This window comes from Anolis sagrei, chromosome 2 (genome assembly GCF_037176765.1).
Source record: "Anolis sagrei isolate rAnoSag1 chromosome 2, rAnoSag1.mat, whole genome shotgun sequence".
Taxonomy (NCBI): Eukaryota; Metazoa; Chordata; class Lepidosauria; order Squamata; family Dactyloidae; genus Anolis; species Anolis sagrei.
In genome coordinates, this window is record NC_090022.1 from 190,246,245 (window position 1) to 190,263,225 (window position 16,981).

Here is a 16,981-nt window from a genome sequence, read left to right on the forward strand (position 1 = left end):
CAAAAAAAATATTAAGACATTAGAATTACAATGTCATAATATGGCTATTAATACTGTTTTTTACTGTTTTAATGAATGTTTTATTTACTGTTTTAATTATTATATTTCTTTGTTATATGTAATGGCATCAAATTGCTGCCAAATGTAAGCCGTCCTGAATCCCCCTTCAGGGATTGAGAAGGAACAGGATAGAAATACTGGAAATAAAATAAATAAATAAACAAGTCTACATTTTTTTTCTGATGTTGCTTCTGTTATCAGTTAAGATAATCTGCGAGGATCTCAATATAGGCAGAGGCCATTTATTTATTTATCATGTCAGAAGTGAATTGGGTACAGTTATAATGTATTTAAAAATGCAAACAAAGTTAAAAACTTGGCATTATGCTTAATGTCCTTTGACCAGAAGCTGGCCACTTGGAGTGTCACTGTCAGAAGGGCATCTGTTGTGCATGTGGCAGGGCTCAGGTTGCATTGTAGGAGGTGGTCTGTGGTTTGCTCTTCTCCGCACTCACATGTCGTGGACTCCACTTTGTAGCCGCATTTCTTAAGGTTGGCACTGCATCTCATGGTGCCAGAGCGTAGCCTGTTCAGCGCCTTCCAGGTCTCCCAATCTTCTGTGTGCCCAAGAGGGAGTCTCTCATCTGGTGTCAGCCACTGATTGAGGTTCCAGGTTTTCACCTGCTACCTTTGGACTCTCACTTGTTGTGGTGTTCCTGCGAGGCCATAATGACTATTGAAAATGCACCAACAATATGATTGTTATGGGAGTTGCTCTTTGGTTGTATTTGTGTATGTAAGAGCATGCAAAATTAGTTAACCTTGTTCTTTGATACTGTCATTTGTCAAGCAGAATGCTCAAGTTTAGTTAGTTACTTCTGCTGGATGTTACCATAGAGTTGTGCTGGAGTAACTAGAAAAAAGGGAGGGGGGGGGGAAGCAAACTTCTGCAGTGCAGGGTATATATGTTCGTTTCTTATAATAAGGGATACCTGGCAGCCCTATTTCCCAGAAAAACTGCAGAGTTGGTGTTGGATGGATCTGTGTGGCATGACTCCAGTAATTAATATCCCAGATCCCATTAACTAAGGTTGGGGCAAGTGGGCTAAACCCCATTACAAATTCCCTCCTCAAAACTTTGGGTTCAACTCTGCAATAAATAAATACTTCATGCTCTACCCATTAGCAAGAATATAAAAGAAGAGTGTCCTGGCTTAGAGCCTGGTATTCCTCTTGTAGCTGGGCAGCCTCCAGCCATCTGTTATAGCTTTCGTTTTGTTTTGCTGGGCGGCTTAGAAGAGTGTGAAGGGCTTTGGGCAATTTCATCGTGGTTCTTCGAAGTCTCTGTAACGCATAGATTTGGGTCTTGTGCCTCTGCAGCAGCCCTGTTTTGATGAATCTATACTTCTATGAACTCTCTTTCTTCTCTTTCCTCAAATGGCCTGTACTGTGCTTTCCCTCAGGCTGGACCTCCAACAAAGAGTGCATCTACACTGTAGAATTAATTCAGCTTGACACCACTTTAACTGCCATGGCTCAATGCTATATAATCCTGGGATTTGTAGTTTTGTGAGGAATCGCCACTGTTAAGCAGGGAAGGCTAAAAGACTTGTAAAACTACAACTCTCAGGATTCCATAGCATTGAGCCACAGTAGTTAGTGAATTTAAACTACATTCATTCTACATTCATTCTACAATGTCGCGGCACTGCTGCCAACATAGTTCTAAAGATGCACATCCAAATTCCCATCTGACATCTTTGGATTCTGGAGTGCGAGAGCGTGAAAAAAATTTGTGAAATTGCACCAAATATAGCTCAATATCAGAATAGACGCAAGCAATCTTCAGAGTTTGCACTTTATGGAGGAACTTGGCTTACATCTTCATGTGCCATGATTATGTGGCAGTGCTCTCATTATCACTCCTTGATGAAATATAGCATGGTGTCACAGCACTTACTTTAAAAACTTGATGCCACAAATCCTTCCATAGTGGCAAATAAATGCGCTTGACTCCCAATTCCAATGCTTTATAGTCCTGCTGCCACTGCGTACCATCCTCACAAAGCAAATTTTCCCTCTCTGCTTGTTTAGTGCCAGATTGTGGTGTCAAAAGGAAGAAGACTTGTAGATGCAGATTTTAATTTTATTTTCTTCATTGAATATTTTATTTTTAAAGCTGCTTCTGGAATGTGGCAGATTTGCTACTAAATGCTTTAGTTTGTTACTACCAAAGAAAATAACTTGCTTTCACATTGCCTTCATTCATCTATCTGCTTTAAAATTAATGCCATTATTTTTTATTTTTCTGAGGTGTTGGGTTGAAGAGAAAGACAAAGGAATGAGCTTTTACAATGGATCATAGCAAATGGGCTTTGGAAGCACCCCAGTTAAAGAGCTTAAAGTAATAACAGCTGTCCTTATAAGTTGTTGCCTGTTTTGCTAAACAGAGCTCCAAAGTTGCACTTAAGACAGTTGTCAGTAGAAAGAAGAGTATATTAACTGTCAAGTTATGGCAACACATTTCAACTTTCAACCTACCATATATAACTATTTGTAAGTCAACCTCATGTATAACTTGAGAAGATTATTGTGGGCCAGAATTGTGGATTTTGATATGACCTGTGGCTAAGTCAAGGATTGGGGATAAGGAGAGGGAAAACATTAGTAAGTCTCAGAGGTAGTGTAAAAGAGTTGGTACTTCTTTCAGGTTGTCCCTGGATGGACTATGCTCTCACCTTTCCTTGTCCACAAAAGGGAATGATAAGGAATGTCTGGATTTTCCCCACTGGACATTGCTAAATGTAAAATCTGGCCACATCTTTTGAAAATTGGAGAAGGTTCATAGAATGATTTATTCGTTCTGCCTCTGTTGTCTATATCTGGCTCTCTGGGTTACAGCTTGGTGAGCACAAGCACTCTTTGTCAGAGAATGCTAAAGACCTTGTAAAACGACAACTCATAGATATCACAGAATCAATAGAGTTGGAAAAAGACCACATGGGCCATCCAGTCCGATCCCCTGCCATGCAGGAAAAGCACAATCAAAGTACCCTTGACAGATGGCCATTTAACCTCTGTTTAAAAACCTCCAAGGAAGGAGCTTCCACCACATCTGAGGCAGAGAGTTCCAGGAAGATCTTCCTGGTGTTCAGGTGGAATCTCCTTTCCTGTAATTTAGCCCATTGCTCCGAGTTCTAGTCTCCAGGGCAGTGGATTCCATAGCATTGAGCCATGGCAGTTGAAGGTGTTTCAAGCTAAATTAATTTTACAATCTAGATGCACCCTTAGATGTTGGGTGCATCTATTCTAGACATTTTTACATGACACATACCTTATAGAAATAGAATTAAGAGGACCCCAATAAACTAGCAAATTGAACAAAAAATAATATAATGAAATTCAATATAGATAAATACGGAATTCTACATTTAGGCGAAAAAAACTCAAATGCATAAGTATAGATGGGGGAATACATGGCTCAGCAGTATTGCATGCAAAAAGAATCTTGGGATTATTATTGATCATAAATTGAATTTTAGCCAGCAGAATGATGCTATAGCAAAGTAGGTGAATGCAACGTTAGTCTTTATTAATAGAATAGTAGGGCTATTACTTCAAGGGGCAAACCAAGAATGGGCAACTTGGAAGTCCCTGGACAGACTCAGAAGTGGAGTGAGCAGATCAAAAGACATCCTGGCAAAATGGCACTACCTAGAAGAATCCTCCACCTTGTGTGACTGTGGAGCAGAACAAACAACAGCATCTGTATGCTTGTCCACAATGCCTTCCTTCATGCACAGAGGAAGAACTATTTAAAGCTACAGACAATGCAGTCGCTGTTGCCCATTTTTGGTCTAAAACTATTTAGCTGCTTTGATCCCTTTATTTTATCAGTTTTTAAACTTATTTATGTATGCAAGGCTTTTGACACTAAATAAATAAATAAACAAGCTTCAAGGGGAGATAATAGCACCACTCGATTTGACACTAGTTGGGACTCTGGATGCCTCATTTTAAGAAGAATAGAGACAATTTGGAGAAGGTTCATAGAAGGATAAGAAAGATGATAATAGGCATGGAGAACAAGACATATGAGGAAAGGTTGAAGGAGCCTGATGTGGTGTGACATGATCATACTCTTTAATACCTCAAGGACTTTCACACAGCGGAGGAGACAAGCTTATTCTCCTGTGTTTCAGGGGGTAGAACCAGATCTAATGGTTTTAAGTTGCAGCAAGGCAAATTTCATTTGAACATTGGAAGGAACCTCTTGACAGTAAGAGCAGTTTGGGCAGAGAAGGTGGTGTCTCTTTCTCTGGAATAAAAAGCCTTGATAGGTACTTCTAAGGATGCTTCAGTTGGAAATGCTGTATTGAGCAGGGATTGGACTGTGTTTCTGTTTTCATGAACAGATAATTTCCCATTTTAAACTAGTGGAAAGTGTTCTCCCTACATAGTATTGATCTTGAAGACAAGTTGAAAGCTGCAGTCAGTTGGCCAGAACTTATCGCAAAAAGCCATGGTTTTAAAGTCAGTGGATAGCCTTGCAGAAACAGTGTAGATCTCAAGGGAAGTTACTTTTTCTGTTGCTAATTTTGCAACTGGGTTTTTCAACTCTTCATCTCCCACATAGCCGAAAAGGGGAGTGACCTTTGCCTGCATTTTTATCCCTCCACATTATCTTAACCAACAAGAGGAAAAACAACACTTTGATAAAATGTAGGCCTGTGACTCTCACATAATCATTTCCCCTTCTGTATCATTTATAACAACTTTGCCTAATGATGAAGCCAGTGGAGCTCTGAAAGTTTGTATCATATACCATTTTGTGCATTTTGGTTGGCCCAGTAAAAATATTGTTGTTTTGGATATTGATGTATTTCAATTTTAAAAGAATTGCTCTGGCAGACAATACATTTATAGACTAAATCTAGGATGCTTGTCATGACCTTACTACTTGCATTTAGGAGCTCAATGATTGCAGAATCACTTCTCTCTTCATGTGCCTCTCTGAAGATTGTCAATTGGAGAAACCTTGATGTCCCACAAGTGGCAACAATATGCAATAGGAGAACATAGGACTTCTGGTTGTAGAATGCCCTCCTCTTAGAGATCCAGTTGGCTTTAGTTTAGTACCAAGCAAAAACATGGGATTTTATTAAAATCTTTGGGGGTCTAATTATTTTATCCAATTCACATTTATGCATCATAATTTGTTGAACCTATTTAAAACTATTATATTATTGAATGTATATTTTAGAGTGTTTAAATTACCTTTTACTGTTTAACCATTTTAAAGAGTTTTAAATTGGTTTCAGTAGATTTTTTGTATGCTGGCCTGATAGTTTTCGCTTAGGGTGGGATATAAATATTGTAATAAATCCAAGTCATATCCATCCATTGCCAAAGCTACATACAGTATGAAATTATGGAGTATGGTTCCAGAAAAATTGTTTAAAACTTTTATAGCATGTTAGAAGAGCCAAAATCAATTCAAGGAGGGTTGGGGTTTCCTTGTTTCATTATACAGTATATGGTTTTTCTTCTGCTGGCATGGAGCATAAAATAAAACACTGTAGCCCTAATGGCCACTTTTGAAGCTTCCCAAAGACATCCAATATTTTAAAAATTGTGACCAAGAATACCCACCATTCTCTAGGGGTGGGAGCAAAATTTCATCAAATTGGAGGAGGATTTGGCTGTGTTTTTTTCAAAGTGAAAGTTAGCTAAATGTTGACTTTCAATTTTTTCTTGTTTGGAGGGTGAGAAGGAAGGCCTCTGGGAACAGCTCAGATGGGGTTAAAAACATGGTGAAATTCCTCACTTGATGCTTACATAGTAGAGAGCTCTGAAGCCATTTAAAGTTCACTAGGAGATGAGTGTCCATTCCTAAACACAGAGTTGCCTGTCCCAGTTTAAAAGAGATATATGGGACCTCTGTTTTCTTAATTCTTTTAATTGACAAATAATAAACAAGTATGATGTAATTTTGTAGAGAGAATTCCCAGAAACTGGCTGAGGCTTTATTCTTACCTCTAATCATCCTGAAGATGCAACATAGCATATGTACAGTTGCATTTCTCTGTATAGGTCCAGTGTGGTTCGTAAACGGGAAAACCAAATGGCCTTGTAGATTCCAGTTCCGCTTAGCACAACCCAAGCTGTAAACAGATCCTGTGTTGAGCTCCCCATTACCAATTATAAATAATTTCTCTCTGTGTTAATAATAAAGTGACACATTTTACCAAGCACCACAGGGACAATATTTCACATTTCCAAGGTTTGTTGCAATAAATACATGCTATTGTTCTATTTCCCCTTCTTATTTTTTATTATTAAATCTATTTGCTACTTGTAGCTTTCCCCTGTTCTGCTAAGAGAAAATGTGTTCACCCAGACTTTCCTTTGTACTCTGTCCTGTTCTCTTTTTGCTTAGCTTTTTGGAATGATAATATGGCCTTTGTCTTGGGGCATTCACACTTTACTTTACATGCGGATGCGAGATGCACAGCGTAATACAAAATGTGTCTATTCATTTACTGTTTCTTCTCCAAACATTTCATTTCAGAGGTTTACAAATGAGGACCACCTGGCGGTTCATAAACTCAAGCATGAGATGACACTGAAATTCGGTCCTGCCAGGACAGATTCTGTCATCATAGCAGGTATGTATTTGTGATCTAGGTCAGCTAAAACAAAATAGTATATTTAATACAACCCAGCTATAAGATCAATATCAGGTACCCAATGCATCAAGTAATACATGTTCAATCTATTCTGTGACTTTCATTTAACTGGGATGATTTGGGGAAGGCAAGTGATAGATTTCTAGATCTTTATGTATTAGTGCCTGGTTTTGTGACTTGAGAGTGAAAGATTTACAACGAAAGGTCTTTCACATTTCTTCATGTTCTTTTCAGTGCAATGAACAAAAGCTGACAGGCTCGGCTTCCTCTCCTAGTCCCAGGTGTCGATTCTCTCAAGCTTTTAGGCTGTCAGTTAATAAATTTGAAACTTCATCTTGCACTTTGGCTGTTGCTAGGAGTGCCTTTGCAAAACCCAGGTGGGTCTCTCAGCATGTGCAGTCCATGAAGCCTTTTTATACGGCATTTCAGAAAAAATTTACCTGATTGTTTGGCAGTAGACTGTTAACAGGGAGGAATATACTCCTGTACTCTCAACTATCCTGGATTCTGGGCCCTTAGACGCAAGAAGGTGTAGAACCAACAATTATTGAAGGAAATTGTTTTTTGTTTTTACTCTTACCAAGCCATAGAATCATAGAATTGGAAGAGACCCCAAGGGCCACACAGTCAAAGCACTCCTGACAGATGGTCACCCATCCTCTGCTTAAAAGCCTTCATTCACAGAAGGAGACTCCACCACACTCCAAAGCAGCATATTGCACTATCAAACAGCTCCTAATATTTAGGTGGGATCTCCTTTCCTGTAGTTTGAATTGGTTGCTCCGTGTCCTAGTCGTTGGAGCAGTAAATATTTAAACATGGCTATCAAAAGGCATTTTTTAAAAAATAATTTGAGAATTCGTCCCTATATTAAAGTCAGGGCTTGGAAGAATTGTTTTTGCATGACATTTCTCTTTATCCCTTAGCCAGCACAGCCACTGCTGACTGGGCAGTTCGGGACTTTCTTGTCCAAACAGTTTTTCCAAGCTCTGTGTAAATTTTGTGCTGTGTACATTGTAGCTTCTTTGGTGTCTGTACCTTAGGCTGAAAACGGGTTGGGATTTTTGAACTGCCTAAAGCCTTTAACATTTGGTTAGATGGGACAACTTCCCTTATAGCATCACTGACAAAAGAATGGCCACATCTGCCATTCTTCCATAAAACAGTCTATTGAAAGTCCTTATAACCTGATTTTATACAGGATTTTGATCGATACCATATTGGAATATTTGTTCATGTCACACAATATTGCCTATTGTGACTGGCAGTGATTCACTCCAGGATCTTGGACAAGAAAGGATCTTTACCCATTGTTATTGCATGCCTTTGTTCCAACTATGGCATGTGCTCGAGTCCTGAGCTATGGCCCCTTCCCTCTGAATTGCTGCACTTAGTACAGTTCTTTATACGTTTACTGTACCAAAAGATCAGGATTGTCCATCTTGTTTTGTGGAGCTGCTGTTTCTAACTTTTAATGTGTTAGTAGCAGAATCCTTCTTGTTCTTTGAGCTTATGACAAACAAAGGAGCTGATGCAAGAGAACATGCTGAGTTTGAATTGCTAGAGTTAGAACAAAACAGAGCATTTGTCTGCCTTTTTTATTTCCTTTTGTCCAAAGGAAAATGTTCTTAGTAATCTAACATTGACAACTCCCACCATCTCCATTGGATGTTGCAAGGCTGATAAATGATCCTTTCAAGGATACCGGATTCACATCATTTATTCTTCTTCCAGCAGCTATTCGATTAAGCATATGAGTCACTCAGAACTCCTCTCCTATCATTTGCAATGTCATAGAAATATCAGTCTACACATCTTGTCCTTTCAAATCAGAACAAACCAGGTTTTTTTTTATCTCTGACACCACTAATGTACTGTCCAAATAGAACATTCCTGTGCGATCCTGGGTTTGCTAGTGTTAGTATACCAGCAAAATCTTAGTTACATGTACCCACACAAATTACTTTTGCCCTCACTTTTTACTGTTCCCAACATGTTTACTGAATTTTGAAATGGATAGAGTATATGGCACTTTGAGAACATCACATTTCACTTTAGATGGAAAGCAAATTTTATTGATTTGAAGCTAAGCTTGAAAAATGTGGTAGTGGTACTTGTGTGCTTTTAGGCTGTTTACTACTTATTGTGGCCCTAATTAGCCTATCACTGGGTTTTCTGGGAAATATTTGTTCAGAGGGGTTTTGCTTTCGCCTTCCCTTGAGCCTGAAAGAGTCCGATTTACCCAAGGGCACACAGTGGACTTCCCTAGCAGAGTGAGAATTCAAACCATGGTCTTCCAACACTCAAATCACTTCACCACACTGATGTAGCAGTTTGTTTGTGAGTAGTTAATTTATGAAGCTTCATATGTCTCCAGTATTTTATGTATTTTTCCCTGGCATAGCTTTAAAACGTGGAGCGGTTTCTGCAGAATTATAATTGTCTAAGCTCTGGAGACCACAGTTTGAATCCCTGGTGTGGTGAAGGCTCCTTCTTTGGAGGCTTTTAAATAGAGGCTGGATAGCCATCTCTCAGGGGCGCTTTGAACGTGATTTTCTGCTTCTTGGCAGGGGGTTGGTCTAGATGGCCCATGAAGTCTCTTCCAAATCTATGATTCTATATTCAGCCTTGGAAACCTACCAGATGACTTTCGGCAAGTCAACTCTCTCAGTCTCAGAATTAGCTCTGAACAGATCTTGCAACAAAAAAAAAAAACTGGAATAGTTTCCCCTTTGGGTCACCACAAGTCCCAAATTACTTGAAGGCAAGCAACAACAACAACAATAAGGATAGACATCTACAGATGATGCCATAGTATATTGCTGTATTTTCATCCTCCAAACTTCGGATTTGTCAGTTTCCAGGTTTTATATTCTGAAAACCAGCTGGTGTTATGGTTGTTGCGGGATTTGTAAATATGGGGGGCACTACTTTAAGTGATGTAGTTTCTATTAAGGCATACCTGGTTTTTTGTTGAAGTAGGATATATTCAGCCCTTTAAATATAAAGCAGATATTATTTCCATATGCAGTACTTGAGAACAGACATTGTAAGGCAGGAATTAGGGAGGGTTTTTGAAATAATATTGTTTTAGATCATTGATGTCCCATAGATCTTTTGATCTAATGGACTAATTTTTAGGGAAAGTATGGCTGTAGTTGTTGGTCGACTTCTTTATTCAAAAGCCATGAGTGATGCCATTGATACCAGCCATAGTGTTGATGAATGTGAATACCAATGACCCTCAACATTAATCAGATTGGAGCAGGTAAGTAAGAGTACAACCTTTGGACAGCCACAATCTTCCCAGCTCTAGAGGACCAAGGAAGCTGGTTAGGTGTGGCTGTGCAATGCCCATTATCCATGCTTAAGCCACATGATATATTATGAGACTATAGAACATGTATTTTAGATCATGTGATAATACCATCTGAGACTGCAAAATATCTTTTGACTTTCCTTATAATCAAAACTGTCATAAGTTACCACTCTCCTTTCTCAACCTTTCTCAACCAATCTTACATTATCATTGTTTTTAAATAGAATTTTCTTTCTGTATCTTCAAAGATACACATGTTCCTGCTTCCATGTTTTCACCAGCTTCACCTAACCCAAACTGCTAATGCAGATTTTTATTTTTCCAATGGATGTTCATTTGCACTAATTCTGCACCCTTATAATGACAAAAACCCCAAAGCCTTTCCCTACAGATTCCCTTTCCCTGCATGTCTCTTCAGTAGATCAGAGTGTATTTTGTAAGACTGCAAAGTACAAGTTGCAGAGATGTATAAATTAAGGAATCTTAATGTTCTAGGAATTAAGACTGACAGCTTCGGTGGTAAGAAACTGTGCTTTGAATCAATCTCCGTGACTCAGCTTTCTAGGATGTGAGTATTACAATCCTTTTCCTCTTGTTTCTTAACTGTCTCTTTATTTTGCTCCCTGAACAGATCAGACGCCAACACCAACCCGTTTCTTGAAGAATTGCGAGGAAGTTGGGCTCTTCAATGAACTGGCAAGCTCCTTTGAGCATGATTTCAAGAAAGCCACAGAAGATGATGAGAAAAAGGCAAGGGCCAAAGCATTGATGTAAAATATTGAGAGCTTGCAGAAAACTTACTGTTCTGCATTGGTTTTTCAAAAGTGGGCATCACCCAAACATTGCCCACAGAGATTTCTCTAACTTCTTGTCTTTTTTCCATTATTGTCCAGCAGTGAGTTACATACTGTCGATCCAGAGGCCTGCTTAGTTTGGTTATTTCTGCCTCTCCAATACAGCTTTCTCTGGCAGAAGTCTGTTTTCCTATTTTCATGAGTCAGAGACAGCAGCTGTGTGTTAAGTACTGTCTTCTAGCACAGAGCTTTGGCCCTTTGTGTTTTTGTGGTTTGGTTTTTGCTTTTAGAAATCAGATGGTTATGGACATCTTGAATAGAAACAGCTGTTCTGCCTTACTGGTTTGGTTAACAGATGGTGAGAAATGCAACTTTGGTAAACTCATTTTTTATTATAGAAGCATATTAACATCAACTATCCAATGGGCAGTGTGAATCTGAGTAGCTCATGGGCTGTGGAAAGTACACTTTTGCCCAGAGGGATTGCACTAAAATGGCTTGATATTTGAACCACTGGACTTGATTTTGGGGTCTACTAATAGCCAAGAGGAAGAAGGGCTCCCAGCCCATTCCTACAAACGTGGCCTTCAACCATAGACTGCAAAATAGCAGTTCAGTTCTCTGCCACCGGACTCCTGTTAGAAGAATGGATAAACAGTGGAACACATTGAGAGGTCCTTGTCCTGCTTGAAATGAATCGACTCATTGCTTTTGCCTTTGTTGCCAAAACCAGTTTCAATCTGTGCAACCTAAAAGACAGCTAGAATTAAGGTGAAGACAAAACAAAAAAGGTGTTAACATAGAGGAGGCACAGAAAAAGTGAATGAGGATGGTCTATGAAAGTCTTTAAGGAAACACTCAAAGGGAGGGTCAAAGGTACAATAATTATCTCATTATTCCTCAGAATAAACCTGGTATTCATCTCTACAGCTGGAGTGAATTACCTCCTGCTTGTTGTTTCCTGTTATTTTGTCAGATGTTCTCTTGCATGTTCCAAGCCTACATGAAGCGTCAAAAAACCTAAATTCAGGTAGTGTTATGATGTTTGGTTTTCAAGCATACGTAAGAAAAGTAATAACTTTAAAATAAATGAGAAATGCTGAAGCACTTGCCATTCATTTTGGCATCTCTGCAGTCATTGACCAGACCAGCATAAGGCAACAGTGAATTTGCTTCTTGCTTAGCCAGTTTGGCAAATTCCAGCTTGTGCACATTTCGTTAAAGAAAACTAAAAAATACCAGGAAGTAGGCTGTTGGAGCCTCCCTCTGCCTGTTGACCTTTCCTCCAGGAAAGCCACTCTCATTTATAATGTGCAAGATGCAAAACCAGTGGATATTATTAGTATTGGTATTAGTAAATCAAACTGGTAAAGGTTTCCCCTGACATTAGGTCTAGTCATGCCCAACTCTTGGGGGTGGTGCTCATCTCCATTTCTAAGCCGAAAAAGCCAGTGTTGTATGTAGACACCCCCAAGGTCATGTGGCCAGCATGACTGCATGGAGCACCGCTACCTTCCCACATAAGCGGTATCTATTGATCTACTCACATTTGCATGCTTTCGAATTGCTAGGTTGGAGAAGCTGGGCATAACAGCAGGAGCTCAGCCCGCTCCCTGGATTCAAACTGCCAACCTTTTGATCAGCAATTTCAGCTCAGCGATTTAACCCACTGTGCCACCAGGGTGCCTATACTTTAGCACAAATTAATTACTCATACATTGATTGCTACCCCAGTGTGATGTAGTGGTTTGAGTGTTGAACATGATAACAAAAACATTGATAATGTGAAGTAATGTCTCATGGCTGTCATGATCTCAAAGCTTTGCAGAAAAATAAATGGGAGATAAGCCTGTTCTGTAGGCCTACAATATCAAAAATCTAGGGTTAGAGTTTGCAAGGATAAAGTTCTGGATACAGACAGAATTGATTCCGTGTGGGATTTTCTTGCAACCATTACAGGATTTAAGTCAAAACATAAAATGGGAGGTAAATACTTTATTGACCCAATTCATAGTCGCAAACTTTGGAAGCTATCCCAGCCATAGCTGAAATCAAGTTTCACAAAACTAATGTAAGATTTGCATCAAATACTAGAGTAAAAGCATTATGTGAAGTTTCTTCCCAGAACACTTTAATGGGGAGAAAAGAGATTTTATGGTGTACATGTGCGTTCATTTATTTAAACGGACCTCATCACACTGGAACAGTGGTTCTCAACCTGTGGGTCCCCAGATGTTTTGGCCTACAGCTCCCAGAAAGCTCAGCCAATTTACCAGCTGTTAGGATTTCTGGGAGTTGAAGGCCAAAACATCTGGGGACACACAGGTTGAGAAACACTGCACTTGAGCATCTTTCCACTTTAAATCCAGCTGCTGCCTCCTGCAGAATTTGGGGGTTTGTAGTTTAGGGAGAGGCCTTTAAACTGCTCAGTCATAGACTTTTTGGGCCTCACTATATTGCAAACCCCGGAATTCTGTAGACTTCTCCATAGCTGCATGGTATATGGTAGACTCCAAACGTAGCACCCAGACATGAATAAAGAAACATGAAAGGCACTGCAGACTACTTCAACCAGAGAAGTTAGCCATAGCAGAGCACCTGATGAACCAATCTGAACACAGCATATTATTTGAGAACACAGTAGTGCTGGACCACTCTAACAACTACTGTGTCGGGCTACACAGAGAAGCCATTGAAATCCACAAGCATGTGAACAATTTCAACAGAAAGGAAGAAACCAAGAAAATGAACAAAATCTGGCTACTATTATTTAAAAAACTCTAAAATCATAACAGTAAATAAAGAAAAACACTCAAAAAACAGGGGAACTCCAGACAAGAAACAATCAGGGACAGCTAATCACCTTCCAACAAATCAAAGTAGCCTATTGAAATATTCACACCTACCCCCAACAGACAAGAGTTCTTTCTCCCACACTAGACATTTCACAGATATATAAAACCCCATTTTCCTAGTTTCCAACAGACCACACAACCTCTGATGTTGCCTGCCATAGATGCAGGCAAAATGTTAGGACAGAATGCTTCTGCAACATGCCCATACAATCCAAAAAACTTACAACAACTCAGTGATTCCGGCCATGAAAACCTTCAACAATAAATTAAATAATTATTGTTATCGATCTGCCCATAAAATGCTCCTCCTTATGCAGTCAGTATATTAAAAACTATCTGGTGCAAAATGTGAAGTTAGAACAAAAATAAAAATAATTAAGTTGATAAAATAGATTAAATTTCTGATTGAATAAGGATGTTTAGCATCTAAAAATCACTAAAAAGGATATTTCTTTTTCTTTTTAGAGTATAGATGATAACTTTCAGATATTCAAAGGCAAAGACAAACCTCTAAACTAATATAGCTAAGAAAATCCCATAGCAAACCCTTCAGGATTGCCCTAAGTTGGAAACAACTTGAAGATACGTGGCTACAAATTTTTGTAACGTTTTACATTTTAAATAGATTAAAAATAATTTAGTGGTTCTCTTTGCCATGTCTTTATCTTGCATTCTGATTTTGCTGTCATTTTCTTCTATAGTCGAAGTCCTTTGTATATGTTCTGTGTTTCTCACCTACTATTAGTAGTGTTATGGCACAGAATATTAACTTTCATTTTGAGGTCTGTTGTATAAATAATTGACAACCCACAGTCTAGCCAGACATTTTATATGTTAAGACCACCCATTATAATGTTGTTGTACCATTTTAATAGCTGCTGCTACAACTTATGGATTGCTGGAAGTTTATTTCTTGTTAAATATGATTTGTTCTAAAATTTCTGATCTCCAGCAGGAGACTGCAGCATTTTAAAGCTTGGCTAGTTTCAGACAGACTGAAGGAATTACTCCAACTAGAATTGCCTGGATTTTTAAATCCAGCTGGTTTGCTATTCAGAAAAATTGGCAGGCGCGGCCGGGCGCATTCATGAGATGCTTTGAACATTTGGCTCAATCAAGTCCAGTTGCTAGTGCTAGTTTTAGTTTGTGTGGGATTTTTTGGAGGGAGGACTGGATAGTTCCAGCCACTGAGTTGGTTGTAATTAAGTTGAGAAAATGGGGATATTCCTGGATGTGCTGTTTTTTAAGTGATGTCCTTCTCATTCAGAGCATCCCTCGGTGTAAGGCTAATGAAAGTCTCTGTGTTAATCCCTTTTGGATGTTTACACACAGTAGGATCCAAAAAGGTGTTATATCCAGAGACCTGGAGATCCACTACCAGTCAGGGTTGATGATCCTGGTCTTCTCTTGGACAAGTGGAAGGATGAAGCAGTAGCCACCATCCAGAAAAGGTGTAGTGTAGTTCACGAAGAACTGTTAGAGATGGATTTTAAAAAAGTAACGGATTTAAGGAGCAGGGGTGTCTCAAACAGCTTCATAAGGTAGAAAAAAAATCTGACTTGGAATGATTATTGAGGAAAATCAAGGCAAAAATGCAAAACTTTGTTTATATCTGAACATTAACAAAACAAAATTAATATGCATAAATTATTTATATAACTTTATAGGAACGGTTCAAGCTTTACCACCTCTTGGTTCAGTGTTAATCCAAATGGAGACTTAAGAAACCAGAAAAAGACTAGGACTTGGATGGGCAACTATGAATGAACTAGATAAGATCTTGAAGTTTAAAGATGTATCATTGAATACTACTTGGGGTAATCCAAACCATTGTATTTCCCATTTCTGTGTATGGCTATGAAAACTAAACAGTGAAGAAAACTAATAGGAAGAAAATTAACTCATTTGAGATATGATGCTGGAAAAGAATTCTACAGATACTGTGAACTGCTAAAAGGATAGTAGAAACCAAGCTGACTAAATTGAGGGAGTCTTATTTTGGGCATCCAATGAGAACACATTACTCACTGCTTAGAGGCAGCATGAAAAATTATTATTATTATTATTATTATTATTATTATTATTATTTCTTACGTGCCTATTTCCATGGCTCAAGGCGGGTCACAGCACAGTTAAAAACACACAAATACTATAAAAATTCTACAAAGACACATTAAAATTCAGTTTCCTAAAAGATACAGATCAAAGCATTTCTGTAAAATACACATTAATCACGCAGCACAGAGATCAAAACACATGACATGAGTTTAAAATTCATGCTTAAAGATGCATTGCAGATGGATGTATTCAATCAAAGAAGCCACAAGATCTGAGCAAGATTGTTTTGAGAATGGAGCAATTTGGGGAGGACTATTAGGGTCGGGGTTGACTTGAAGGCAGTTGACAATAACAACCCCTTCAGCTCTGTCTACAATAGACAGATAAGATGTTGACCCTTGCTAGTAAGGGCATATTCCTTCACTTTACCTAGGCTTGCAGGCTTGCTTAGGGCATGCAGAATGAGGAGTTTGAGGTGCCAGAGGAGAACAGTTGGAACCACTGCTACTTTCGCCTCGGTAGCATCACCCAGCATTTGTTCCCTTGTGGTGACCACTGCATTCTGCATAATGATAATTTTATTTCCTGATAGTCTGTGCACAAGAAGTAGTACAGCAGAGATCATCAGAAGGCATTAAGCAAAAGACTGGGAAATAAGAAACAGGAAAAGCTATATGATTCAGTTAAGTGTTTCTTGTTCATGTTTTCTAGAAAGCCACTAAAGACAATTTCCTGCCTTGAATAACTCCAAGAACATCTTGCTCATGCTGACATACCTATTGCTTCTCAGAAGATCATTATATTTCTCCCCCACCCATGTCTGTCTGTCTGTCTGTCTATCTATCTATCTATCTATCTATCTATCTATCTATCTATCTTGGCAAGCTACCATCCGAGGACTTTGAGGAGGTGCTGTGCTTCTGTTTTTGATCACTCCAGGACCATTTGATGTGCTCTTTTTCCTTCCTGATTTTCCAGGAGCACACCATGCCCCTGGTTTTTACCATTTCCTCTTGCACTTACTCCTTGATCTAGAAAGGCAACAAGCAGCTGTGGGCAAAATTGAAAAAGGCCATGCAGCACGGCTGAAATGAAAATAGGTGTGGTGGCATGCTGCCAGGCGTAGGCATATGGCGAGGTTTTATTGCGTTGGACTGGTCATAGATCTGTAATAACTTGCATAGCTCTCTTGTTGGCTTTTGACAGATCAAGCAATGATTCAAAAATGACTTTTATAGTAAGATATATTGCTTCTATGAATGAGGG

General features: G+C 38.9%; 1 protein-coding gene across 2 annotated transcripts in view; it reads left to right on the forward strand.

Annotated features, from left to right (window-relative positions):
- The window catches only part of ATF7 (activating transcription factor 7), a 122,060-nt gene that overhangs the window by 73,786 nt on the left and 31,293 nt on the right, over window positions 1-16,981 (forward strand). For both annotated transcript variants that reach the window (XM_060762877.2, XM_060762878.2), the window contains exons 3-4: window positions 6,572-6,668; window positions 10,640-10,758. In XM_060762877.2, coding sequence (XP_060618860.2) covers window positions 6,572-6,668; window positions 10,640-10,758 — 216 coding nt within the window. The remainder of the gene's footprint in view (window positions 1-6,571; window positions 6,669-10,639; window positions 10,759-16,981) is intronic.